The sequence below is a fragment of the Bos taurus genome, chromosome 7, assembly GCF_002263795.3.
Source record: "Bos taurus isolate L1 Dominette 01449 registration number 42190680 breed Hereford chromosome 7, ARS-UCD2.0, whole genome shotgun sequence".
Lineage (NCBI taxonomy): Eukaryota > Metazoa > Chordata > Mammalia > Artiodactyla > Bovidae > Bos > Bos taurus.
In genome coordinates this window covers 14,212,299-14,238,788 of record NC_037334.1, presented here as the reverse complement: position 1 = coordinate 14,238,788, position 26,490 = coordinate 14,212,299, and the positions used below count along the sequence as shown (strand labels likewise).

General features: G+C 40.8%; 1 protein-coding gene across 4 annotated transcripts; it reads right to left on the bottom strand.

Moving 5' to 3' along the window:
• Positions 1–556: 556 nt before the first annotated feature.
• On the bottom strand, positions 557–22,678 carry ZNF177 (zinc finger protein 177). 4 transcript variants are annotated; one of them, NM_001102550.2, is made up of 8 exons: positions 22,264–22,678; positions 18,182–18,267; positions 16,340–16,423; positions 5,773–5,858; positions 4,784–4,910; positions 4,270–4,362; positions 3,713–3,900; positions 557–2,841 (listed from the first exon to the last, which is right to left on the bottom strand). In NM_001102550.2, exons 4-8 carry the CDS (start codon positions 5,803–5,805, stop codon positions 1,735–1,737), a joined length of 1,548 nt encoding a protein of 515 aa, NP_001096020.2. In that variant the 5' UTR covers positions 5,806–5,858; positions 16,340–16,423; positions 18,182–18,267; positions 22,264–22,678; the 3' UTR covers positions 557–1,734. The 4 variants fall into 4 exon arrangements, with proteins under 4 accessions (NP_001096020.2, XP_005208703.1, XP_005208702.1 ...); XM_005208646.4 differs by having other exon boundaries at positions 16,326–16,423; positions 22,264–22,353; XM_005208645.5 differs by lacking the exon at positions 18,182–18,267.
• Positions 22,679–26,490: the final 3,812 nt, after the last annotated feature.

Genomic DNA, 26,490 nt, shown 5'->3' with positions numbered 1-26,490 from the left:
ACTGGCATAGTCAATAAAGCAAAAGTAGATGTTTTTCTGGAACTCTCTTGCTTTGATGGTGCAATGGATGCTGGCAATTTGATCTCTGGTTCCTCTGCCTTTTCTAAATCCAGCTTGAACACCTGGAAGTTCGCAGTTCACATACTGTTGAAGCCTGGCTTGGAGAATTTTGAACATTACTCAAAAAAAAGTCAGACACGACTAAGCGACTGAACTGAACTGAATTAAACTTGTTAGCATGTGAGATGAATGCAATTGTGTGGTAGTTTTGAACATTCTTTGGCATCGCCTTTCTTTGGGACTGGAATGAAAACTGACCTATACTCAACAATTACAGAATACACATTGTTTTCAACTATACTTGAAGGATTAAAAAATTTTTTTTAATTGGAGAACTGCTTTACAATGTTGTTGGTTTCTGCCATAAAACAACATGAATCACCCATAAGAATACATATGCTCCCTCTCCTTTGAAGGATTCTTAAAGCTTGACCATATATGAGATGCATCAGTTAAGACTGAAATCCACTGCAACAGATTCTTCCCACACGAGTGATTTAAACCAGTTAGGAGTTTATTTTTCTCATGTTACATGAAATTCAGAAACAAGCAACTCATAGTTGCTTATATACAGCCAAAAAATACCTTACATGTCTATTATATAATCAGTAGTCTATGATTGTCATCTTATTGGTCTATTCTCTAAGGAAAAAGAGATTAACCTGAGGGCAGATGGTAAAGTGAAAATGCCAGATGCCATGCTCCCATTTCCATGGAATTCTTTAGAACCCACAAGCTGTGACCTCTTGCTTCTTTCTCACAGGCCAAGACTGTGAGGTCATGGGCACTCACAGCTGCAAGAAAAGCCGGGAGATGAGTCCTCAGAAATTGTCTACACTGCTAATCTGAACACAACTGTAGTTTTGTTACTTGAAGGAAGGGAGAAATGGATATTGGGACAGCAACTTCTTGTATCTCACACATTAGGCCACATAGCAAGTCTCTAATAATTTTCTGTTTGTATGTTATTGATCTATGTCATGAAGATCAGGCATTCTGTGGACAGTGCAATTCAATTAGGAATCTATAACTAAAAGATAGCTAAAATATGCCCAGCCTGCACATTAAAATACATATTTATAAAGAACCTATAGTTCAGTCCAGGATATCTTGATGAGAAATGCACAATACTTAGTACTTACTTATAATAAAAACATTACATACCTAAACTTTAGTGAGGGATTTCCCTTGTGGTCCTGTGGCTAAGACTCCACACTCCTGATACAGAAGGCCTACCTAGGTTCAATTCCTGGTCAGGGAACTAGATACTGTACATTGTGACTAAAGATCTTGTATGCCACAATAAAGACTGAGGATCCTACATGCTGCAATTAAGACTTGTTGTAGCCAAATACATAAATAAATAAATACTAAAAAAACAAAAACAAACAAACAAAAAACAAAAAAAAACAACAAAAAAAAACATCTTTGTGATGTACATCAAGGGGAATTTAGAGTGCTATATAATCTTTAATACTCATCAGCTAATGAGTTGTCACACTTTAAACACTCACTGATAAATACAATCACAGAATCGTAACATTTACGTTTGCCCCAGTATAATGTAACTGAAGAGTTGTGCCTTCTAAATTGGTCATAATATGGTTTCTCTCCAGAGTGTGTTAAAAAATGACTGAGGGGGGAAGGGGCCCTTAAGGCTAGCTTGTAGTCATTTCATTCACAGAGCTTCTGCCCAGTATGTATTCGCTTGTGCATGATAAGGTTAGTGCTAGTGCTGAATGCTTTTCCACACTGGATACATTTATAAGGCTTCTCCCCTGTATGAGTTCTCATATGCACTCTTAGGCAAGAGGAATTCCTAAAGGCCTTCCCACATTCTTTACATGCATAGGTTTTCTCTCCAGTGTGAGCTCTCTTGTGCACAATGAGATAAGAGCCTGTGCTGAAGGATTTTCCACAGTGATTACACTCATAAGGTTTCTCTCCAGTGTGAGATCGGGTATGTTTCTTAAGGGATGACTGATCAATAAAGGCTTTCCCACAGTCACTGCATTCATAGGGTTTCTCGCCAGTATGGGTTCTCATATGTTTCTGAAGGGATGAAGGAACAGTGAAAGCCTTGCCACATTCCTTACAGTCGTAAGGTTTCTCTCCAGTGTGAGTTCTTTTATGAACGTTAAGGTGAGAGCTCTGGCTGAAGGATTTTCCGCAGTGATTACACTCATAAGGTTTCTCTCCAGTGTGTGATCTTACGTGTTTCTTAAGGGAAGATTGAAAAACAAAGGCTTTCCCACAGTCCCTACATTCATAAGCTTTCTCTCCAGTATGAGGTCTCAAACATATCTGAAGGGACAAGGGGCCAGTGAAAACTTTCCCATGTCCATTACATTTTGAGCTTTCTTTCACAGTACACATTTTTTTGTGGACACTATGGAAAGATCTTTTCCCACAGTCACTGTGTTCATGGAGTTTCTCTTCAGTAGGTATTTGTTTATGTACTGAGAAGGAAGAGTGTAATTTGGATATAAGATGTTGATTACATTCAGACTTTTCTCCTGTGAGAGTTCTGAAGTGTTTCCTAAGGGGTGACTCTTGATTAAAAGTTTTTCCACAATCACTGAATTCAAGAATTTTCTCTCCAATGTGAGTACACAAATGATTCCTAAGAGTTGAGGGATGGCCAAAGTCTCTCCCATATTCTTTATATTTGTAGCATTTCTTGCCCTTGCAATATCTTGTACGAATAAGGTGATAATTCTTTCTGAAGAATTTTCTACAGTGATCACATTCCAATGGTTTCTCACCAGGGAGGGTTGGTGCCTACAGAAAAAGGAGTAAGTGATGACTAAAGGCCTTCTTGGGGCTTCCCTGGTGGCTCAAACAATAAAGAATCTGCCTGCAATGCAGGAGACCTGGGTTTGATTCCTGGGTTGGGAAGATCCCGTGGAGAAGAGCATGGCAACCCACTCCAGTATTCTTGCCTGGAGAATCCCATGGACAGAGGAGCCTGGCAGGCTACAGTCCATAGGGTCTGCACAGAGTCTGACATGCCTGAAGTGACTTAACATGCACAAAGGCTTTCTCACTTTTATTACACAGGAACTCATTTCCATGTGGATCCTGCCATATATAGGAAGTATATTATTATGACTAACATTTTTGCCATTTTCAGGATGTGTGTATATTTTTTGCCTTATTCTTTCAAGTTGAAATAGCTGAATACTCTTCCCAAGGCCCCATGGAATTTATTCTATCAAAGGGCATCCTAATTATAGAGTTTTTCTAATCATGGGTGAAGAATGAATGATTTATTAAATACTTAATAGTGGAATGACATTTAAGTAAATGTTTGTTGCTGTTGTTTAGTCGCTATGTTGTGTTTCTTTTGTGACCTCATGGATTGTAGCTCACCAGGCTCCTCTGTCCATGGGATTTCCTAGGTAAGAATACTGGAGTGAGTAGCCATTTCCTTTTCCAGGGGATCTTTCCAACTCAGGGATTGAACCTGCATCTCCTGCCTTGGCAGGCAGATTCTTTACCATTGCACTACCGGGGAAGCTCAAGTAAATGTTTACTTTTTGATATTCTCTGCAAGGCTGCAAGTGTTGAGGTAGGTTTGGAGATTTCTCCAATTTTATAGGATTAATAAAGGATTTCCTGATGCAGCTTTCTGATGAATGATTCTACTTGCCTCAAGTGTCTCCTCTTGCTTGGGTGCTGCTGCTGTTTTAATTTCTTGAAATTCACAGAGATCTCCCAGTCTTAAAAAACAGGAATCATTTCTAGTGAATCTCACCATTTTTATGCCATTGGCAGTTTTTTCTCCAGGGACATTCTGCATGAGAATTACATCTTTTGATTTAAGTTGAGTAGCCCCATCTGAAAGTGAATGGGGAAATTTTTTATAATTATTGGGAGAAAAAGTAGGGGTGAAAGAAAAAAGGAGGCAGGCATGCTATTGATTTGTTTTCAATTAATAACCCTAAATATAGGAGGAAAATGTGAGAGAGAAGATGTAACCAGTGATCAGAGAAATTAATTTAGGAACTTGGCTTTCTCTGGGAAAAGATGCCAATGATAGGAATAAGCAACGGAAATGAGAGGTATTTTACATAGAATTCTGGAGGCTTGGGACATAAAGCTCATGTAATGGTCTCAGCCTTCTTAGCTCACAATGACTGACAACTGTACCACCACTCACAGGCTGTGGCTATTCCATACAATGACCCCTTCCTGCCCGGGGCTCACCTGTACAAGCACTTTGGAGAATTCCTCTCCCCTCTGGCCTCAGTTCTTCCTGCGCCACCTCAGTGATTGGACTGTGTTTGCAGAGATGATACCCTGCTCATGGGAAAAGACATATGATGTGGGGAGACTGTGAAGGAGACAAGGAGTCTTTCCACAAAACTGATTCCAATACTTTGGTTTTCAAGGATTCTAAAGATAGGCAAGAGCAGCAAAAGAATCAGATTACATAGCCTTTTCACAGAGCACCATAAGACAAACACCCACACACCTTTTCCCACATGATCTGACTCTTGAATTCTAAGCCCAAGATCTGTAAATTACCTAAATTTTTTAAGAACTGAGAAAATACAATCAGTGAATTTTCTTGGGAAGTGATAAGACTTCCCAACAAGGGCAGGAACAGTCCATTCTGTGTTTACCGTGTATAGCTGTTCTTTTCAGTTCCTGGGAGAGACAAGTGATGAACTAGTACATGCACAAACAAGTGAATATGAAGGAATGAGGCCAACTTTACCCACTGAGGCCAGGTTCCTAAAGTTCTCCAACATCACATCTCTGTACAGGATTTTCTGAGTGGGGGCCAGCAGGGCCCACTCCTCCTGTGAGAAGTCCACTGACACTTCCTCGAAGGTCACCAACTCCTAAAACACCATGTATACATTCAGGTTCAGCCAAGAACTATCTCTAACTTTGAACCAGAAAGATGATGGGTGAGGCTGAGAGGAATTGGGGAGAAGACCCAATGTGCAGTAAGCTCAGACATTCTTCAGAGGCCTCTTATCATTTCACCCAAGTTCTTGGAATCTTCCACTTCTGTTCTCACTCACTGGACCATCTCTTTCAGGATCATGGTTTTTAGAAGCTTTTCTAACACAGCTGAGCTGATATTGCCACAACTAGGTTGCAAGGAGTCTTCTAATCTTATTCAAGATCTAGTACAGATTTAGCATATTATAGAATGAGAAAATACTTGGAAAATCAATGTTTTTCCTAGTGAAAAAAAGTCTTTGTTTTCCTTCATGGCAGCCAGCAGAATATGGAACTAACACTCACCCTCAGGGATTATCTGAAACACAAAACAAATGTTGAAGCTTTTCCTTAAACATTCTCTCTCTCCCATTCTAAGAAGCCCAAAGAACTGAGGGAGCCTGAGGCTCCAGTACTTTGGCCACCTCATGTGAAGAGTTGACTCATTGGAAAAGACTCTGATGTTGGGAGGGATTGGGGGCAGGAGGAGAAGGGGACAACAGAGGATGAGATGGCTGGATGGCATCACCGACTTGATGGACATGAGTCTGAGTGAACTCTGGGAGTTGGTGATGGAGGGAGGCCTGGCGTGCTGTGATTCATGGGCTCGCAAAGAGTTGGACACGACTGAGTGACTGAACTGAACTGAACTGAACTGAGGCTAGTCTGGTTGGGCTGTGAAGCTCTGGGTCACGGACAAGAGATGTAGCCTTTGGGAACAGTGATTTTTTTTGGATAGAGTAACTTCCCACATACCTGTGACCAGGTTGTCAGCAATCCTGCAGCCATTCTTTCTTTTGTGTGTCTCCCTTCTGGCTTGGCAGGGTTCTGACCATGAAGACCTAGAAACGAAGAAAGAAGCCATGAGATTCTGGGCCTGACAGATATTCAACACTTAGAGGCCTTGTAAGAGTTCTCATACTAGCTTCAGAGTAGCCACACGCACCTAAATGCACATATATATATATATATATATATATACACACACACATAATACAGTAAAGAATTTATCTCCTTATCCAAGAACAATTAGGAATTGGGAATACAGTATGTTCTTATATTTTAAACTTTTCCCTAGACTGAGCCACCAAAATTGCCTAGAGTCACTAACAATTCAGGAGCAATGAGTCCTCTAGTATTAAAATTCCTCTGTATAAGAAACCAGGACTCCTTTGGGAACTATGTTCAGTGTGGAACAAGAAATGTTCAGCATAAGCCTGGAACAGCTTATACCAGAAAGGAAGGAATCTACCACACAGGAGAAAACTTAAAAAGGTTCCCACTGGCTTATGATGGAACAATTTAATAAACAGTAATTACAATCAGTTGAAATACACCAAATATAAAACAAAGCCATGAGTCCATAATGTTACTAAAAAATGGTCAATGGTCACTACCAGAGGTGACCAGGATATAATTTTGTTATTCTGAAAATTCGTAAAAAAAAAAAAAAATCAAGCCTGTATCATCCTGTCCCCTCCTTTATGAACAACATTTTATTATTACTAAATAGTTATGATACAGGAAAGTTCTTTCCAGAATAATCATACAAACTTTATTCTAAGTTCCATTTATTATGAAGAAAATGCTAAAATCAGAAAGTCATCATTCTGAAACCACTAGTAAATTAATGCACTTAGGCAATGACAATCAATGGTTACTAAAATATTACGTGAAAAGTGAATGGGAATATTTATTTTCAACTTCTAGCTTTGAAAAAATTTCAAACTCAAAAGTTGTAAGAATTAGTGTAAAAGTGATGAGCTTCCCTATACTCTTTACTAATTGTTAAAGTTTTGTCACATTTGCTTTCCTTCTCCTCTCTGTAGGGGTGTGTGTGTGTTTCATCAAGAATATTGAGAGGAAACTACTTGAGAGGAAATTGCAGGTGTCAGACCCTTTTTTCCTATATACTTCAGAGTGTCATAGGAACTGGGGACTTTCCCTAACAAAATCAAAACCAGGATTTAATATTTATTATCTAACATATAATTCATATGCAGAATTTTACCAACTAGTCCAGTAATATCCTTTACAGCAGCCACTTTAAAATTTCCTATCCAGGATTATGCCCTCAGACTATGTTTCTTTCATCTTCTTTAATCTGGACCAGTCCCTTGGCCTTTCTTCATCTTTTCAGGTTTGAAAAGTCCCAGGTCAAATGTTTTACAGATTACATCTCAGTTTTAGTTTGTCTGTTTTCTCATGGTTAGAGTCACAATGTTTATTTTTGGATGATGTATTTTATAACTGATGCTTGTCCTCAGTGAATCACTTAAGGAGGCATTGGGAACAGTGTGTCTGATTACTGATGCTAATTTCAATCACTTGGTTAAGGTGGTATGCAGCAGGTTTCCCCATTAAGTGACCCCCCGCCCTTTTTTTTTTGTAACTAAGAAGAAACCTGAAGGGGATAATTTTAAGACTAAATAGATGTGCTGGGCAACTTTATAAAGGAAGATCAGGCTGATAAATCTTAACATCTTAAGAGACACCTGGACACCATGAGTTCTGATATGATGCAATAAGAGACGATACCAATTATAAAATATTTTTTAATAAAAAAAAATCCTAACAAATCCTTTCATATAATTAGCAGTTTATAGAAGAAGGGTAAGAGGAGGGGACAGAGGACACGCTTAATGATATATAGGGGACATAATCAGAAATATCCAGTTTGGAGGAGAAAGAGGAAAGGAAAACTCTTCCTGATTAAGAGACTTAAGAGGTGTAACAATTCACTGCAATGTGTGGCCCTTACAGCTTAAAAAAAAAATAATGTTATTTACTTTAGGCTGTGCTGGGTCTGTGTTGTTGTGTGGGCTTTTCTCTAGTTGCAGTGAGTGGGGGCTACTCTCTAGTTGTGGTACACAGGCTTCAGTAGCTGTGGAACATGGGTTCAGTAGTTGTGGTGCTTGGGCTTAGTTGCTCTGCAGCATGTGGGACCTGCCCAGACCAGGGATTGAACTCGTGTCTCCTGCACGGGTGGGTGGATTCTTTACTACTGAGCCACCACTTCAGTTCAGTTCAGTTGCTCAGTCATGTCCGACTCCTTGCGACCCCATGAATTGCAGCACGCCACGCCTCCCTGTCCATCACCAGCTCCCGGAGTTTACCCAAACTCATGTCCATCGAGTCGGTGATGCCATCCAGCCATCTCATCCTCTGTTGTCCCCTTCTCCTCCTGCCCCCAATCCCTCCCAGCATCAGGGTCTTTACCAACGAGTCAGAGTCAACTCTTCGCATGAGGTGGCCAAAGTACTGGAGTTTCAGCTTTAGCATCATTCCTTCCAAAGAACACCCAGGACTGATCTCCTTTAGAATGGACTGGTTGGATCTCCTTGCAGTCCAAGGAACTCTCAAGAGTCTTCTCCAACACCACAGTTCAAAAGCATCCATTTTTCGGCACTCAGCTTTCTTTATAGTCCAACTCTCACATCCATACATGACCACTGGAAAAACCATAGCCTTGACTAGGCGGACCTTTGTTGGCAAAGTAATGTCTCTGCTTTTTAATATGCTATCTAAGTTGGTATTTATTTAACTTATATGCAGAGTACATCATAAGAAATGCTGGGCTGGAAGAAGCACAAGCTGGAATCAAGATTGCTGGGAGAAATATCAATAACCTCAGATATGCAGATGATACCACCCTTAACGGCAGAAAGTGAAGAGGAACTAAAAAGCCACTTGATGAAAGTGAAAGAGGAGAGTGAAAAAGTTGGCTTAAAGCTCAACATTCAGAAAACGAAGATCATGGCATCTGGTTCCATCACTTAATGGGAAATAGATGGGGCAACAGTAGAAACAGTGTCAGACTTTATTATTTGGGGCTCCAAAATCACTGCAGATGGTGATTTGCAGCCATGAAATCAAAAGACGCTTACTCCTTGGAAGGAAAGTTATGACCAACTGAGCCACCAGGGAAGCGCCCAATTCTTTTTTTTATAGATTAGAGAAATACGGTAAAATTTTTGAACGTTAAGGCTTTGTAACGGCATTTACAAAGTTTCTGGTTTCAGCTGGCACCTCAAAGATATATTCCTTTTAAGTTACATGATTTTAGGTTCTCAATTAACAAAGGTCAACAGACATGGAGAAAGTCTAGAAAATGCTCAACATTGACAAATTAGTTCGAAAACTAGAGAATTTGCCTTCAAAAATAGCTATTTCTACCAAAGTGAGAAAAAAAGGTATTATTGTTGGATTAAACTACAATTTTAAATATCAACGTCCCTTGGAAAATATCACTATAGCTTGAAAAATCACATTGACTTACAACTCACACTTTTGATCCTTGGAATGACATTTTTTAATTCCAAAATGCAGTGTGCTTTTTTTCCCCCAAAGTGACTTATTATAAAAAAGCTTGCTCCCTCTCAATGCTGAGTTAGTTCAGCAATGCAGCTCCATCCTTTTAAGCATTCTAGTCAAGTGTTAGTCACTCAGTCGTGTCTAACTCTTTGCGGCCCCATGGACTGTAGCCCACCAGGCTCCTCTGTCCGTGGAATTCTCCAAACAAGAATACTGGAGTGGGCTCCAATTCCCTTCTCCATGCAGTATGCTTCTGAGTCAGTAGTTTTATACTGGATGCCCTTTAAAGCAATCTTCCTGAATGTTAAAATGATCTATGATTTTTTCATTAAACTTATGAGCAAATTTGCTAATATGTTTATCAAGAGCAATGTTTCCCTTTCTTTTTTTAAAAAATATTTATTATTTATTTCCTGCACCAGGTCTTTGTTGGGCACGTGACATCTAGGTCTCTGACCAGGGATTGAACGTGGATTCCCTGCACTGGAAACTGGGAGTCTTAGCCATGGGACTATCAGGGAAGTCCCTCCCTTTCCTTTTTAAAAGTAATTTTTAAGTTTATTTTTATTGAGGTAATAATGATTTACAAAACTATGTAAGCTTCATGTGTACAAAACCAAATGTCTTTTCTAACACTCCTTTATTAAGACATCCCACAGTTCACTATAGTGTGCATTCTGCCTTGCTGCAATAAGTAATAAATCCAACTTGCTTAATTCTGTGTGTTCCTGGTAACCTTTGGCTAAAGACCACTGATAATATCAAGAAAAACTATTAACTTGGGGGTGTGTCGTAATGGTGTTGTGATAATGCTAAAAACTTCTGTTAAAAGTTTGTTTAAAAATTTTTAATTGAAGTATATTGATATATATGTCATGTTAGTTTCAGGTGTACAGCAAAGTGATTTATTTATATCCATTGTATACATATATCTATGTGTATGTGTGTGTATATATATACACACACACACACACGTTTATACATATATATACATATACATATATGGGCTTCCTTTGTGGCTCCATGGTAAAGAATCCACCTGCCAGTGCAGGAGATGAAGGTTTTATCTCTAGGCTGGGAAGATCCCCTGGAGAAGAAATGGCAGCCCACTCCAGTATTCTGGCCTGGAAAATTCCATGAACAGAGGAGCCTGGCAGGCTATCGTCCATAGGGTCACAAAGAGTTGGACATGACTGAGCAACTGAACATAGCACAATAGATCAAAGTAGAAAATAGTATGATCATCTCAATAACACACTAAAAAAGTCTGATAATACTCAACATTGCCTAATGATTTAAAAATATTTTCAGCCAACTCCATAAAAAAAAAAAAAACCCTCAACTTTTAAAATGGGCAAAATATGTTTTTCTAAAGAAAAATACAATGGCCATTAAGCATATGAAAATATGCTTATTATTAACTACCAGGGACATGCAAATTAAAACCACAAGATACTACTTGACACTCATTTTGATAATTATTCTCAAAAAGACTAACAACTGGTGAGGATCTGGAGAAATCAGAACTCTTATTTGCTGATGGGAAAGAATAATGGTACAGCCCCTTTAGAAATATTTGCAGTTTATCAAAAGGTTACATATACGATTATCATAAGAATCAGCATTCCACTCCTAGGTATAAACCCAAGAGAAATGAAAATAAGTCCACACAAAAACTTTAGCAGGAGAGCTCACAGCAGCATTACTTATAATAGCCAAAATGTGGAAAATAACCCAAATGCCCATTAAATTGTGAGTGGATACATGTGATGTATCCATACAAAAGAATTACTTGGCCACTAACAGGAATTAAGTACTGATACTTCCTACAATGTGGATGAACCTTGAAAATATTATACTAAGTGAAAGAAACCATTCACAAAAGACAAAATATTATATGATTACATGTACACGAAATGTCCAGAATGGACAAGTCTATAAAGACAAGAAACAGGCCAGTGCTAACATGGGCCTGGTGGGTAGTGAGGCATGGGGAGTGAGTGCTAATGAGTATGGGATTTCTTTCTGGGATGACGAAAATCTTCTAAAATTAGATTGCGGTGAGGGTGGCACATCTCTGGGAATACACGAAAATACACTGGTTTATACACTTTAGTTACATGTGATTATATCTCAATAAAGCTATTACAATTAAAAGATGCTCCTTGGAAGGAAAGCTATGAGAAACCTTGATAGCCTATTAAAAAGCAGAGACATCACTTTGCTGACAAAGGTCTATATAGTCAAAGCAATGGTTTTTCCAGTAGTCATGCAGGGATGTGAGAGTTGGACCATAAAGAAGGCTGAGCACTGAAGAATTGATGCTTTCGAACTGTGGTGCTGGAGAAGACTCTTGAGAGTTCCCTGGACTAGGGAGATCAAACCAGTCAATCCTAATGGATATCAACCCTGAACATTCACTGGAAGGACTGATGCTAAAGCTGAAGCTCCAATACTTTGGCTACCTGATGGGAAGAGCTGACTCACTGGAAAAGACTGTGATGTTGGTAAAGACTGAAGGCAAAAGGAGAAGAGGGCAGCAGAGGATGAAATGGTTAGATAGCATCACTGACTCAGTGGACATGAATCTGAGCAAACTCTGGGAGATAATGGAGGACAGAGAAGCCTGGAGAGCTACAGTCCATGGGGTCACAAAGAGTCAGGCATGACTTGGCAAGTGAACAATAACAACAATGAAAACTATTACAAAAAATGTTAGTAAACAAAAAAAAGAAGCATAAAGGGAAATGTCTTTAAACCTGAAAACATGCCAAAAATATACAGCAAGTGTTTCAATTTACTAGATAAAAGCTGAAGGCCTTTGAGACACAGAAAAAGAGTGGCTCCTTCTACTAAGCATGTTACAGACAGCACAGTAAACTGGGGAGAGTGGACAAGGATAGGGAGACATGATAGGTTAGAAGATAATAAAGGAAGAATATCATCCTGCCATTCCTGGATGATATGACAGTGTGTAAACAACCAAAAGCATCTACAGGTAAGATTAATTGAAAACTAAGAGGTATGCAGCTTGCTGGATACAGAATATAGCTCTGAGGGCTCAAAACAGAACAAGGGGGCAGTTTGCAGTATACAGGAACAGCACCTATGACCCAACAACTCAAGTTCTAAAAATCGACCTTAAAATTTAAAATCCTAAGTCCATAAAAATGAAGAAACATGGACAAACTCATTCAGATGGGAACAACTCAATCGTCCACCAACAGGATGATTCCACACAACAGAGCTGTAAAAGAGGTTAAAAAAAAAAAAAAAAGGCAGATCTCTGTGAACTAATGAGTACTTCAAGACACGTCATTAACGGAAGAAAATGAGATACAAGAATGGACATCTTCTTACGGAAATGCAGTCTGATTTGAGAGAGGCTTTTTAAAGAAAGGGTGGACAGGAGACGGAGAAAAGACCCTGAGCATGTGCCCTGTCCGCATCTCTTCCTGTGTACAGACCAATCAAGCAGTCTTTCTGGAGGCGGGAAAAGCGTGGCCCCAACAGGCGGGGATGGAGTCGGTCGCTGCTGGGAGTAAAAGCGGTGGGTCTTGGAGCCCTATGCGCGCAGCTAGGGCTGGGCGTCGAGCGAGAAGCTTGGCAATAGGCGCTGCGGTTCCGAACTGCTTGCGCCTTCTATCATATCCATGATCCTTCCCCGTTCTCCAATCGCCACTCCAGACTCTCAGTCAGAACCTGGGCTTGGGTCTAGCCGGATCGGATGCCAACGGATAAGGTAAGCTGAGGAAGGGGGGCTCTAGAGACCACGCCGTTCCCAGAGGCGCACTTCTGCTTCCGGTTTCGACCTTAATTCCGACGAGTGGGCGGGGCTAGGATGCGGCAAAGCAGAGAGTGGCTAAGGCCCAGTGAGGCTGCTGGGCCACAAGCTGAGGACAAGCCCAGTAAAGTTTGGGGGCTTGCCAGGTGTCTCGTGGTAAAGAATCCACCTGGTAATGCAGGAGACGGCAGGTTTCATCCCTGGATCGGGAAGATCCCCTGGAGTAGGAAATGGCAACCTACTCCAGTATTCTTGCCTGGAAAATGCCATGGGCAGAGCAGCCTCGCGGCCTTAAGTCCATGGGGTCTCAGAAGTTGGACAGCCCGAGAACCCACGCAGGACATCTTATTTTAAGCAAAAGAGGCTTATCAAGTAAAGTAACTTACTCTTGATGTCACATTAAAATATAAAATGATCCCCAGGTACATGAGCCCAAGTCTTTTGACTCCATTTGCTCTCCCCAAGGGAAAACGTAGAGGTCCCAAGATTTTGAAAAGAAGACTCAGCAGTCACAAGGAGTCCAAACTTCACTTCCTCAGCCATTATGGATTCTCTTGTGTAGTCACTGCCTCTCCCTTCTTCCTAACCAAAATAAGCCCCCAGAAGTCAGAGACCTTTCTGTCCCAATTCCGATGTCAACAATGATTATCCTGGTATTAAAAACAAATAACCAGAGAGTCTAGATCAGACTTTAAGCTACCTGCTGAGACAGACAGACAGATAGACAGAGACAGAGACAGACAGGCCACTACAAATCTGAGAAGAGCCAAAATCTGATACTAATAATGACAAACATTGGTGAAGATGTAGAACAGGAAAGCTCATTCAGTGCTGGTAGAAATACAAAACTGTACAGCCACTTTGGGATACAATTTGGTGATCGCTTACAAAACTAAACATAATCCTACCAAGTAATACAGTAGTCACACTCTTTGATATTTACCCAAGTAAGCTGAAAACGTATGTCCACACAAAAACCAGCACATGCATGCTCTGGATTGGGGACTGGGGTGGGGGTGGGGGTTGTTTCTTTGCACATGAATGTTTATAGCAATTTTATTTATAACTGCCAAAACTTGGAAGCAGTCAAGATGTCCTTCAGAAGGTGAACAGATAAGAAAACAACATATTACCAGAGCTAAAGTGAATGAACTATCAGGCCATGAAAAGACCTTAAATGCATATATATTAAGTGAAAGAAGCCATTCTGGAAAGATTAAATACTGTATGATTCCAACTATAAGACACTTTGGAAAAGACAAAATTGGAGATCAGTGATTGCCAGGGATTAGTGAGAGTGATTGGTAGAATATATAAGCAGGGCACAGAGAATTTTTAGGGCAGTGAAAATACCCTGTATGATACTATAATGAATATATATCGTTACAGTTGACACTTGAACAACAAGGATTGATCTGAACAGGTCCACTTACATGTAGATTTTTTTTTTTTCAATGAGTACATACTAGAGTACTACACAGTTCATGGATGGTTGTATTCACAGGTGCAGAACCCAGAAGGCTGACTGGTGAGTTGTACTGGGGTTTTTGACTTTGAAGAGGGTCAGGGTCCTTAGACCTCATGTGTTCAGCATTCAACTGCAGTTCTCAAATGAGATTCATTCAAATGAGAAATTCACATCTGGTTCAATAGTTTTATGCCAGCTTCATCATTCCTGGCCTCAGGTTCTGCTTGGCACCTGGAAGCCATCTATGTGGGTACCCTCAGGACTTACTGTTATATCAAATTAGTGCCCCCCACCCCTGTCCTAAATATTTTTATCCATCAGAAGTAGGAGCAGTGTTTGGTGGTCCTGAAGTGGAAGAACCTTGAGGTCAGGGCCAAAGGTTGTTAATTTATAGCAGGGAGCAGAGCAAAGTTTGGTGAGAAAAGACATGCCACTTGTCTGAATTTCTGGGCTGTCTGACCCCCTCTGGAACTTCCTTCTACCTCCTCTCTCCCAAATTAAAACAATGGAATAAACCTCTTCAGTGGATTCTCCTTTCTAGGCTGTATCCCAATGAATAAGCAGCCTGCCCTCTGTGTTTCTGTTGGGTGCAGCCTTGTCACTTCCTCTAGGAACAAGAGGCTCTGGGTTTCTAGTGAGGTGCATGAGTATGGATGGCCAGGGCAGAGTTACTGGCAAAGCGTGTGTGTGCTTATATTTACAGTAGAGCTCAGGAAGGCCCTCTCACTCTTTCTTCTGGTGATATATGATGTGGACCATCTTTTCACATGCTTATTTGCTATTTGTATGTCTTCTTTGCTGCTGTGTCTATTAAGGTCTCAGTCCATTTTTAACCAGCTATTTGTTTTCTTATTGTTGAGTCTTAAGAGTCTTTTATCAGTTGTCTTTTGCAAATATTTTCTCTAAATCTGTGCTTGCCTTCTCACTCTCTGGACAATGCCTTCAGCAGAGCAGAAATTTTTAGTTTTAACAATGTCAGTTTATCAATTATTTCTTTTATGGATCATATCTTCTATGTTATATTTAAAAAAGTATTGCCATACCCCAAGGGCTTCTAAGTTTTCTCCTATGTTATCTTCAAGGAGTTTTACAATTTTGTATTTAATACCTAGGGCTGCAATGCATTTTGAATTAACTTATGTTGAGAGTGTTAAGGCCAGTGTCTAGATTTATTCTTTTGCATGTGGATGTCTGGCTGTTCCAGCATCATCTATTGAAAAGAATTATATTTCTATATTTCATTTCCTTCGCTCCTTTGTCAAAGATCAGCTGACCATATTTATGCTTAACATCAGTAGTCTTTAAAAATAAAGTCTTTAAAAATAAGAGTATATACAAGAAACACATTGGTATGATTGAAGTTTTTTGTTTTTTTCTTTCATTTTCACTGCAATGCATGGTTCCAGGCCTCACTGCTTTCAAGCAAAATGAAGTGATCATTCTGCAACAAAGCTCTGTTGTATTCTTTACTTTCATAAGGATTCTTATAGAGTTGAGCTGATAGTTGACCAAAATGAAATAAAACTTCATCAGAATGACATATATGGGAATACTTAGCCAAGTGAATTCTATGTAAAAAAATATATTGTGAGGGGTATTTCAAGTGTCTGCCAAATTCACAATGCTCAGAGACTGAAAAACAGGTGAATGATACAAGCTTTAAATATCTGTCATGGTTATTGTGCTGTTTTTCTATTTTATGGAACTGTTAATCTTCCACTAGTGGAAGGGAAGGAACTATACCTTATGAATCTTACCATGTCTACCACGCTGGACTTTTTTCCCATTCAAAATATCCCACTGAGGTGCTGACCTTCTGGTATTGAGACAAATCTCCCAATCTGAAATAAGATTACAAAAAATTATGTTATTGGAAAATAAATGGAAGGAAGGTGTTAAAAATGAAGGCCAATGTGTGTTTACTTTCAAACATTGACTTAAAATATATTTTAGAACAGAAAGAAAGAATAAATTAAGTTTGGCTGGATTAGGAGTTTGGCGTGATAAGGTGCTGTGGTCAAACTGGTAGGTGATTTACTAAGAAATGATTCTAGTGTTGAAACTGACTATGAACAGAAAGCACCATGGAGGAAAACAAAGGTGAAAGGAAATGGATAAAGAGCTTAAGGCAAATGCAAAATTTAAATTAAAAAATGGGACAGATTCTACCATCAGGCCAAAAGAGAGTTTCCAAAAGTGAGGGAAAAGTTAAAGAGAAGAAAAGTTGGACTTCCCTGGTGGTAGAGTAGATTCGAATCCACCTGCCAATGCAGGGGACGTGGGTTCGGTCCCTGGTCCGAGATCTCACTTGCTGTGGAGCAACTTAGCCGGTGTGCCACACTGCTGGGCCCGAAAGCCTAGCGCCTGTGCTCCACAACAAGAGAGGCTACCAAAATGAGAAGCCCGTGCACCACAGCAAGGAGTAGTCCTCAATTGTCACAACTAGAGAAAGCTGCGAACTGCAACGAAGACCCAGCACAGCCAAATACATAAATAATTAGCCTTTTCTCTTTCTTGGAAAACTTTCCATTTTCTTCAGCTTTCCTCTTAGTTCTACCTGAAAGATCAGACGAGGTCTGCATAGCTGGTGCCCTGCTCTGAGAGGAAGATGCCTGATATAATACTAACATGTAAGGGATGACAAATACTTCCATAAATATGGGGCCGAGAGTCTGCTCTTCAGGGATACCAAATACTCTCAGGTATAACTTGAGAAACAACAAAATGTTCATGTCAACTTTATCAAACCAGTAAACTTTAAAATAAAACTAAAACGCAACCATATTCACATTCTCTCTCATTTATCACAAAACAGACTCCCAATCTTTTGCCTAAAACCCAATCTCAAGCTTATATACAGAATTTTGAAGTCCTAAGCCTTTTATCCTAGAAAAAATAAAGTCAGTACAATGGACAGATCTTCATTTTTCAAGAGGAAGCCATTGTACTGTAAAGTCTGTGACCTCAAAGGTCACTGGAACCTACACCATCACAAACATCCTGGCATCAGGCAGTTGCCGTCTCTATCAGTGTGCACTTGAAAAAGAGGAAGGGAGACCCAAAGCCTAGACAGGTTTCATGTTCTCCCACCATCAACCCCAGGGCTTGATGGTCCTCAAGCCCCTTCTCCTCTCTACCTGGACATATTCATAGTGACCTCATCCAATTATGTAGCTTAAGAGCACCTCTCTCTCTAACGATGTATCTCACCACAACTAGATTGTGACCTCTTCTGGTCTTAATTTTCTCTTGTGATAGGATTAGCAATAGTTCTGAGCACATTACAGACAATAAATGCTGGAAATGCATCACTCCTCCAGTGACAGCACAAATTCTCAGAATCACATGTCAGCTCCCTGTCTATTATAGCAAAATGAGGGCACACAATCAGCATGGATGGTCAGACTGAATTAGTAAATACTGGGATGATGTATCATTCTCTTATGTAAATGAAAGGCCCTAAGATCTGAGGAAATTTAACTTGGACTCAGTCCCTAAGCAGGTTCTGTTGGAATAAAAAACTGTTTCACTAGAAAGAAACACATCTGCCTGGAAGGAAGAAGCATGTGCTTTTATAAAAGAATAAATTTCCTACTCACTTGAAAATAATTTGTCAAGACATCCAGTCACAGTCCTTTCCCCTTCTGATGTCTCTTCATAAAGACAGAAAAAGTCCTAAGACAGCCTTAAGAAGAAACAAAAACTGAGAATTCAGGCTGCCCACAGTTCCCATACTCACAAGCCTGGAAACAACCCACACTAATTCTAAGTAAACACATACACACTGCTGCCATAAAATGCCCTACAGTCCGCTTCACCTGAAATTAGAAATGGATTTTGGTAAAAAGGAAAAAATGTTTAATAATCTAATTTCATTTTACAGATAAAAGTCTAGACAGGTAGAATTGTTGGGGTTATTTTTTTGGCTAACAGTGATGTCTCATCAGTTAAGCAGAACTTCTCCCACAAAAATGGGCAGACTTACCCCTTTCTCCCCACGTCCCAGGATTTACACAAAAGGATATTGTTATATACTTAAGCACCCTCCTAGACAGCCCAGAAGCAGGACTGTGTAGACCCAGGCCACAAAGACATTATGTTCACAGGCCAGTAAAGTACTGTCTCTGAAAGGAGCATCAGCAAGTACTTGCCACAAGGGAAAAAATCAAAGGCTGGCATCTGTGAATCTGACAGTGAAATCTGCCTTATACATGTTATTCCCGAAGTCTCTTCAAGACAGTTGAATTCCTCTTGATTAAGCAGTAGTGGGAGTCTTGCCTCATGCCATCAATCTTTAAGCAGTAGGCATTACTGATTTGTCATCAAGCATCATTCATTAGCCATCGTTCTGTGGAAGACGGCAGTTATGTATTATGTGAAAGTCATTAGAAACTGTAGATGGCATGAATATAAATAATTGCCATTTCCTGAGTACCCATTATGTACTGGAAACATTCAAAGCTCATATGATTATCAAGTTATTATTACTGTCATTCAATAGTTGAGGCAATTCATGTGCAAACAGCAGTAGTAATTGGTCCAAGATTCACCACTTAGGAAGTGGTGAGCCAGAGCCTGAATCCAGGTTACTGTGTCTCAAAAGCCTGAACTCCTAAGATTATTGTTAATTCTCCAATATGACTGGACAGTGATCATGAAACAGTGCGCAGGAAATGACTAACTTAGCAGGTCTGGGTTGCCCAAAATTTTTACTAGGAATATGAGTATGAACCTATGATGTAAGAAGATATATTTTAACTGGGTTTTTGAAGAATAATATGAGAGTATGTTCACAATATAATTTATATGGAAAGGAGGATATAAAATTATACATTAAAAAAAAACCTTATTTATTTATTTATATTTTTGGCCACTTTGTGTGGCATGTAGGATCTGAGTTCCCCAACCAGGGATCGAACTTGTGCCCCCTGCAGTGGCAGCATGGAGTCTTAAGCACTGGACCACCAGAAAAGTCCTGAAAATATCTATTTTAGATATCCACTGAAAGGCCTAGACACAATTAAACCCCAGGAGCACTGAGTCCATGTATCATACAGACCTTGGTGTCTACAAGGAAACAGGCTTCTTGGAGAAATCATTGATTATGGTCTGTTAACAGTCAAATTTGGGGCTTCTCTGGTGCCTCAGCAGTAAAGAATCTGCCTGCAATGCAGGAGACCTGGGTTTGATCCCTGCTTTGGGAAGATACCCTGAAAGAGGGCATGGCAACCCACTCCAGTACTCTTGCCTGGAGAATTCCATGGACAGAGGAGCCTGGCAGGCTACAGTCCATAGGGTCACACAGAGTTGGATATGACTGAAGTGACTAAGCAGCAACAGTCAAATTCAAAGTGAATTGGGAATTTATGCTCAAAGATTTATAGGGATGTGTTGAAAGGACAAATGAATCAAATTAAAAGGCCTACTCTTGGCCAAGTTTGGGAGAGCCTGAGCATCAAATAACAGCAACTGTTTATAATATGATAAATGAAAGAAAAATAGGGGAATATGTTGTGAAACCCTGAAAGGGGGAAAAAAAATAGAGAAGGGAGGGTAAGTGGGGGGAGAAAGCTCTTGTTCACAAAAGACTGACAGCAAGAGAATGGAAAAATTTGGAAAAAGAAAAAGAATTAGGAAAAACAACAACAACCAAAAGCACTTTTCAAGACCTCAATGTAAAAAATAGGTAGAAGTGAAGATCAACAAGTGATGCTAAAACCACTGGGTCAAAGGGCTGGGCAACAGATTATTCCCCTGTTGCCAAGTATCACCCTCAGATTGTTGTTGTTGTTGTTTAGTTGCTGAGTCATGTCCAACTCTTTTGTGACCCCACAGATTAGCCCACCAGGCTCTTCTGTTCATGGGATTTCCCAGACAAGAATCCTGGAGTGGGTTGTCATTTCCTTCTCCAGGGGATCTTCCTGACAAAGGGATCAAACCAGCATTCCTGCACTGTGGACAGATTCTTTACCACCGAGCCACCTGGGAAGCTTATCACCTACAGATTATCACAAAGAAAAATGTGACCGTGCAAGACAGAGATGGGTACCTTAACTAAACACTTTGCACTCCTAATACACAGTGGACGACTTGCATTTATGTGCCTCCTGATGTGACATGACATGAAGTACACATGACCTAGGACATTTTCAAGTCTCTAAACCTGCAGTCTAATGCAGTAGTCATTGTCTTGCTCTATGTGGCTATCGTGAATATGAAATGTGGCTAGTGAGACTGAGGGCCTGAAATTTGTCATTTTACTCACTTTTAATTAAATTTTAGAAATAAAACTGTTCAGTTACTAAAAAAAATCTTTCAGTATGTTTGGAGCAATCTGGGTTTCCCCAAATATTTTTTCAACAGTCAATTTTCTGAAAGCTAAATACAGATCAAGAATTTCTAATAAAAATTTAGCATCCATACTAAATGAGGTGAGCTTAGGTGTAAAATACATATCAGAGTCCAACAACTTGGTACAAAAGAAATGTACAATTTCTCACTAATAACTTTGTATTAGCTACATTGGTCATTAATTTCACCAATAGTTATATATTAATAACTGGGTAAATTAGGTTAGCTATGACATATTATTAAAAATAACTTCACATGTGTATTTCCTCCTAATTTGACTACTAAACATTTTAAAATCACATTACATTTGTTAGATACTACTGGCTGTATCAGGTGACTCAGTGGTAAAGAACCTGCCTGCAAAGGCAGGTGACCTGGGTTTGACCCCTGGGTCAAGAAGATCCCCTGGAGGAGGGAATGGCAACCCACTCCCACTTGCCTGGGAAGTCCTACGGACAGAGGAGCCTGGTGGTCTACAGTCCATGAGATACACAATTACATGAAATTATAGGAAAACATTACCATATGGGAATGCCAACATTTTTCAATATAAATCTCCTGGACTGCAGGAACCACAAATATTGGCAAATGTTTTAGGTAAAACAGATGTAAAACCTAAATGCAATGTGCAATTTGAATCCAGCTTATTTGAATCCCAGCTCCGTCCAAAACCCGACAACTATAAAATATACTTTTGGAAAACTGGAGAAATTTTGATTTTCTTGGATGGACAATGGAGTTTTGTTCTTAGTAGGAAACTGTCCTCATTCTTAGAAGTCAGTGTCTGCAATTTACCATTAAATGGTTCATCATTTTATATACATATAAAATGACAGACAAAATCTTAGTGAACTTAGATTCATGGATATTCCTTTTATTGACCACAAATTTTCTTAAGATAAAAATTTCAAGATGAGGGAATTTCTTGGTGGTCCAGTGGTTAGGACTCCGCACTGTCAATCCCGTGGGCCATGGTTCATCTCCTTCCTGGTGGGGGAACTAAGATCCCTCCAGCCGTGCAGCATGGGCGAAAAAAGAAAAAAAAAAAAAAAAGAGAAATTCTAGATGCATACCTGGAAGAAAAATCTACCCGTCAAAACTCATCTTACATAAATTCAATTCCAACGGCGGCTACTAACGGCAAACAGCTTCGATCGACTTCCTTCCCAGAGGCTTCTATATTTTGAAGGTTTGGGGCTTTACGGGGCTCTCATATGGTAAATTTATTATTTATATGAATCCCTTCCCTCCTGCTCTTATTTAGATCAAACACACGTGCTCCCTAATAACCTACAAAGGTTTCTTCTGTTTCCAACGGAATAGGACTTACCAAACTTCAGTAACCGACAACCACGGCCGGAGTAAAGCCACCGAGAGCTCACCGGGACACGGGGACAGGGGGCCATAGGTGCCGGAGTGTCGAGAAGGACGGAGATGCTATTTCTTTTCCTTGTGGAGTAAGGACCCAAAGGCTGCTCCGGTGGCTTGTGAAATCGGGAGCAAAGCGGATGGAGAGTAGGCCGGGCGGACCCGCCTCCTCCCGGAACTGCCGCCAGGCCGAGTGGGTCCTAGCTCTCGGAGGAGGGGCCGCCGCCCGGCAGCCCTCGAGGCTAGTGTCCTTTGACTTCAAGCCTCCTCTTGGGTCTGTTCCCCTCCTGCTTGACCACACAGAGACCGGACGATATGAAACAAAAATTTCACCTCACACCTGAGCCGGGGCACACCAGTAACAGAACTTCTTCACTGCGCACGCGCAAATACAAACGCGCACGCGCACTTTCATTGTCCGCGTGCAGCCTAAGGGGTGGGGCCTCGGAGGTTGGGCGGGCCCTAGAGGCCACTGCTTCTAAAGTCTGGGAGCTTAGGGGAGTTATTCCCTTTTCCTTCCGCTGAGAGGCACTGAGGCACAGTTTCCGGACCCGCATGGTGGGGCTGTGGCCCAAGATTGGCTAGGTGGTTTGCTTTCCTCAGTAGTCCATGCATCTTACATGAATGACAAATGCTTTCAAATTTGGGTGCACAATTGAATAGTCATTTCATAGAAGGAGGCAGATAATTAAGGTGACAGTGCACAGTTCACAATAAGTTTTAGGAATCCTAAATACGTGAACCGTGAACTTCCAGATGTTCAAGCTGGTTTTAGAAAAGGCAGAGGAACCAGAGATCAAATTGCCAACATCCGCTGGATCATGGAAAAAGCAAGAGAGTTCCAGAAAAACATCTATTTCTGCTTTATTGACTATGCCAAAGCCTTTGACTGTGTGGATCACAATAAACTGTGGAAAATTCTGAAAGAGATGGGAATACCAGACCACCTGACCTGCCTCTTGAGAGACCTGTATACAGGTCAGGAAGCAACAGTTAGAACTGGACATGGAACAACAGACTGATTCCAAACAGGAACAGGAGTACGTCAAGGGTGTATATTGTCACCAATATAGAAGTATATTAACTTCTATGCAGAGTATATCATGAGAAACGCTGGGCTGGAGGAAGCACAAGCTGGAATCAAGATTGCTGGGAGAAATATCAATAAGCTCAGATATGCAGATGACACCACCCTTATGGCAGAAAGTGAAGAGGAACTCAAAAGCCTCTTGATGAAAGTGAAAGTGGAGAGTGAAAAAGTTGGCTTAAAGCTCAACATTCAGAAAATGAAGATCATGGCATCCGGTCCCATCACTTCATGGGAAATAGATGGGGAAACAGTGGAAACAGTGTCAGACTTTATTTTTATGGGCTCCAAAATCACTACAGATGGTGACTGCAGCCATGAAATTAAAAGATGCTTACTCCTTGGAAGGAAAGTTATGACCAACCTAGATAGCATATTCAAAAGCAGAGACATTACTTTGCCAACAAAGGTCCGTCTAGTCAAGGCTATGGTTTTTCCTGTGGTTATGTATGGATGTGAGAGTTGGACTGTGAAGAAGGCTGAGCGCCGAAGAATTGATGGTTTTGAACTGTGGCGTTGGAGAAGACTCTTGAGAGTCCCTTTTACTGCAAGGAGATCCAACCAGTCCATTCTGAAGGAAATCAGTCCTGGGTGTTCTTTGGAAGGAACGATGCTAAAGCTGAAAGTCCAGTACTTTGGCCTCCTCATGGGAACAGTTGACTCATTGGAAAAGACTCTGATGCTGGGAGGGATTGGGGGCAGGAGGAGAAGGGGACGACAGAGGATGAGATGGCTGGATGGCATCACTGACTCGATGGACAATGAGTCTCAGTGAACTCCAGGAGTTGGTGATGGACAGGGAGGCCTGGTGTGCTGCGATTCATGGGGTCACAAAGAGTCAGACACAACTGAGTGACTGATCTGATCTGATTCAGTTTGATGTCAGGACTTGTTTCTCAGTGTTACATCATGAACTATACAATTAACCTACTAAATCTGATTTAATTATAATTTATCCTCAAAAACTTTGTGTCTTATTTCTTTATTTTTGGTTTGGAGGCTTGCAGGATCTTAGTTCCATGACCAGGAATTGAATCCAGGCCCCCTGCAATGAAAGCACTTATCCCTAACCACTGGATCACCAGGGAATTCCCAGAAACTGTATGTCTTTAGATAACAAAGTTTTCCAGAGACAAAAACGTTTCTCTTGAGGGGAGGTTAGATTAGGTGAATATAAAAGTTCAGCAGAGGATGAGATGGTTGGATGGCATTAGCAACTCAATGGACATGAGGTTGAGCAAGCTCTGGGAGATGGTGAAGGACAGGGAAGCCTGGCATACTGCAGTCCATGGGGTCGAAAAGAGTTGGACAGGGCTGAGCGACTGAATACCACCACCACCACCTAGAATCAAAGTAGAAGAATAGGGAGGTTGAAAGGCTTAGAGATTATGGTTGAGAAACTGGAAGAAGTATGTTAGTGAAGCCTTGTGACATCACACTTCCAGGTGTATTGTTTTGTCATACTAAAGTGAAAAGGTATTTGGAGTCAGGATATAAAGGAATACTAGAGAAAGCTGAACAGAGACCTACTACTGTGAAGTAATATGATTTCAGAAGTAAAGAAGCCAGAATGGCAGTTGGGTTGGGGGGCCACAGGAAATGCAGGCACATGATACAATTTATAACCCTTAATTTTTTTTTTTTTTTACAAAATAATTCCCCTTATCATTTTTTTTAAGAGGATAGGAGTGTTTCAGAGATTAGTACAAGGAATGAGTAAGCTCTTGACTATGAAATCTGCAACAATAGGTCATAGTGCCTCTAGTTCTTTGAGATTGTTGTTGTTTAGTTGATAAGTCAGGTCTGACTCTTTTTCGATCCCATGGACTATAGCCCACTAGGCCCTTCTGACCATGTGATTTCCCAGGCAAGAATTCTGGAGTGGCAAGTGCACAGTGCCAGAACTGTGCAATTGCAGAGGCATTGTGGGGTTTATATTGATTCATATGGGTCTATAATCTTTCTTTCCCCCACATCTGTAGATGAGAAGTCAGTTATTGAGAAAAGTAAATCAGAAAACTGAACTAATTAGTGAGTTGGAGAAACATGAGTGGAGGGTCTTTAAGGGAAGCCAACATAAATTAGTATATTAGGACATCAGAGCCTGAGAGATTAAAGAAGGGAAAAAAAAATCTTTCAGGTGTGAGCCTAATAGTGGCTCTTCATTGAGTCAAAAGTTCCCATCTAAATAGGTTAGTGGGGATGAAGAACTGAGAAAGATGTGTTGAGTATTAAGGGTCCCAGAGAGACAGGCAAGGTTGGGAGAAAAAGAGGGAGTGGGAGAGAACGTGGAAACATATCGTTGGTAAATCCCACCATTGAGAACTTTTTATTGCTCCAAGAAAGGTTCATGGAAGACTGAGAGAAATTAATGGTGGAGAATATGTCTCAAGTGTCTTAAAAAACTGGATGTTTGATGGCAACTCACAAGTAGAGTTATTTTACCTTGCTGACCCAAGGGTCATCTGTAATTTAAGTTTTAAACATTTTCATACCCTCTTGGTGTATGTGTGTGTGGCATAATATCTTGACATGCAAATAAAGTTTGGGGTGGGGGTTCCATTCTACATCTGCAGAGTGACTATGACAATAGGATAACGGGTTCTGTGGATACTAGTAAGCCTCCTTTTCCAGTTGCTCTTGTCTTCCCAGTGGGCTCCAGAACAAAGTAGCCACGGTGGCAGGGATGAAAGTTATGCACGGGCTCAGCAAAAACCTACTACCTCGGGACTTCTCTAGTGGTCCAGTGGTTAAGCATGTGGTTAAGATTCTGTCTTGCAATGCAGGCAACAGAAGTTCAATCCCTGATCGGGGAACTAAGATCCCACATGGGAATATTCAACTAAGCCACGCCCCTAGGCCTGGTCGCGTCCCAGCTCCGCCCCACAGGCCTAGTCAACGAAGCCCCGCTACGGGCCTGGTCCTGCTCCAGCGTCATCCAACGCCAAGTCCTCGGCTGACCCGGCTCCAAGACCCACTCGGGTCTCTCCCTGGAGGAAACTAACACTTCTCCGCTTGCCGCGGGAAGCTGCCACCGCCCTCCCCAATATCCCAGCTCCCGAGACCCCCCCGCCTTACGCTGTACGTGGCTCAGAAACCGGA

What these genes read in the sequence shown, in the direction of transcription:
- ZNF177 (XM_005208645.5), bottom strand. Translation starts at nt 22,339, where the DNA reads ATGGCCCCCTGTCCCCGTGTCCCGGTGAGCTCTCGGTGGCTTTACTCC. An exon ending in TTGTCGGTTACTGAAGTTTG is followed by an intron (nt 16,424 to 22,263) that starts GTAAGTCCTATT and finishes ATCTTATTTCAG; the next exon opens with ATTGGGAGATTTGTCTCAAT. An exon ending in TAGGAACCTGGCCTCAGTGG is followed by an intron (nt 4,363 to 4,783) that starts GTAAAGTTGGCC and finishes TCCCATGAGCAG; the next exon opens with GGTATCATCTCTGCAAACAC.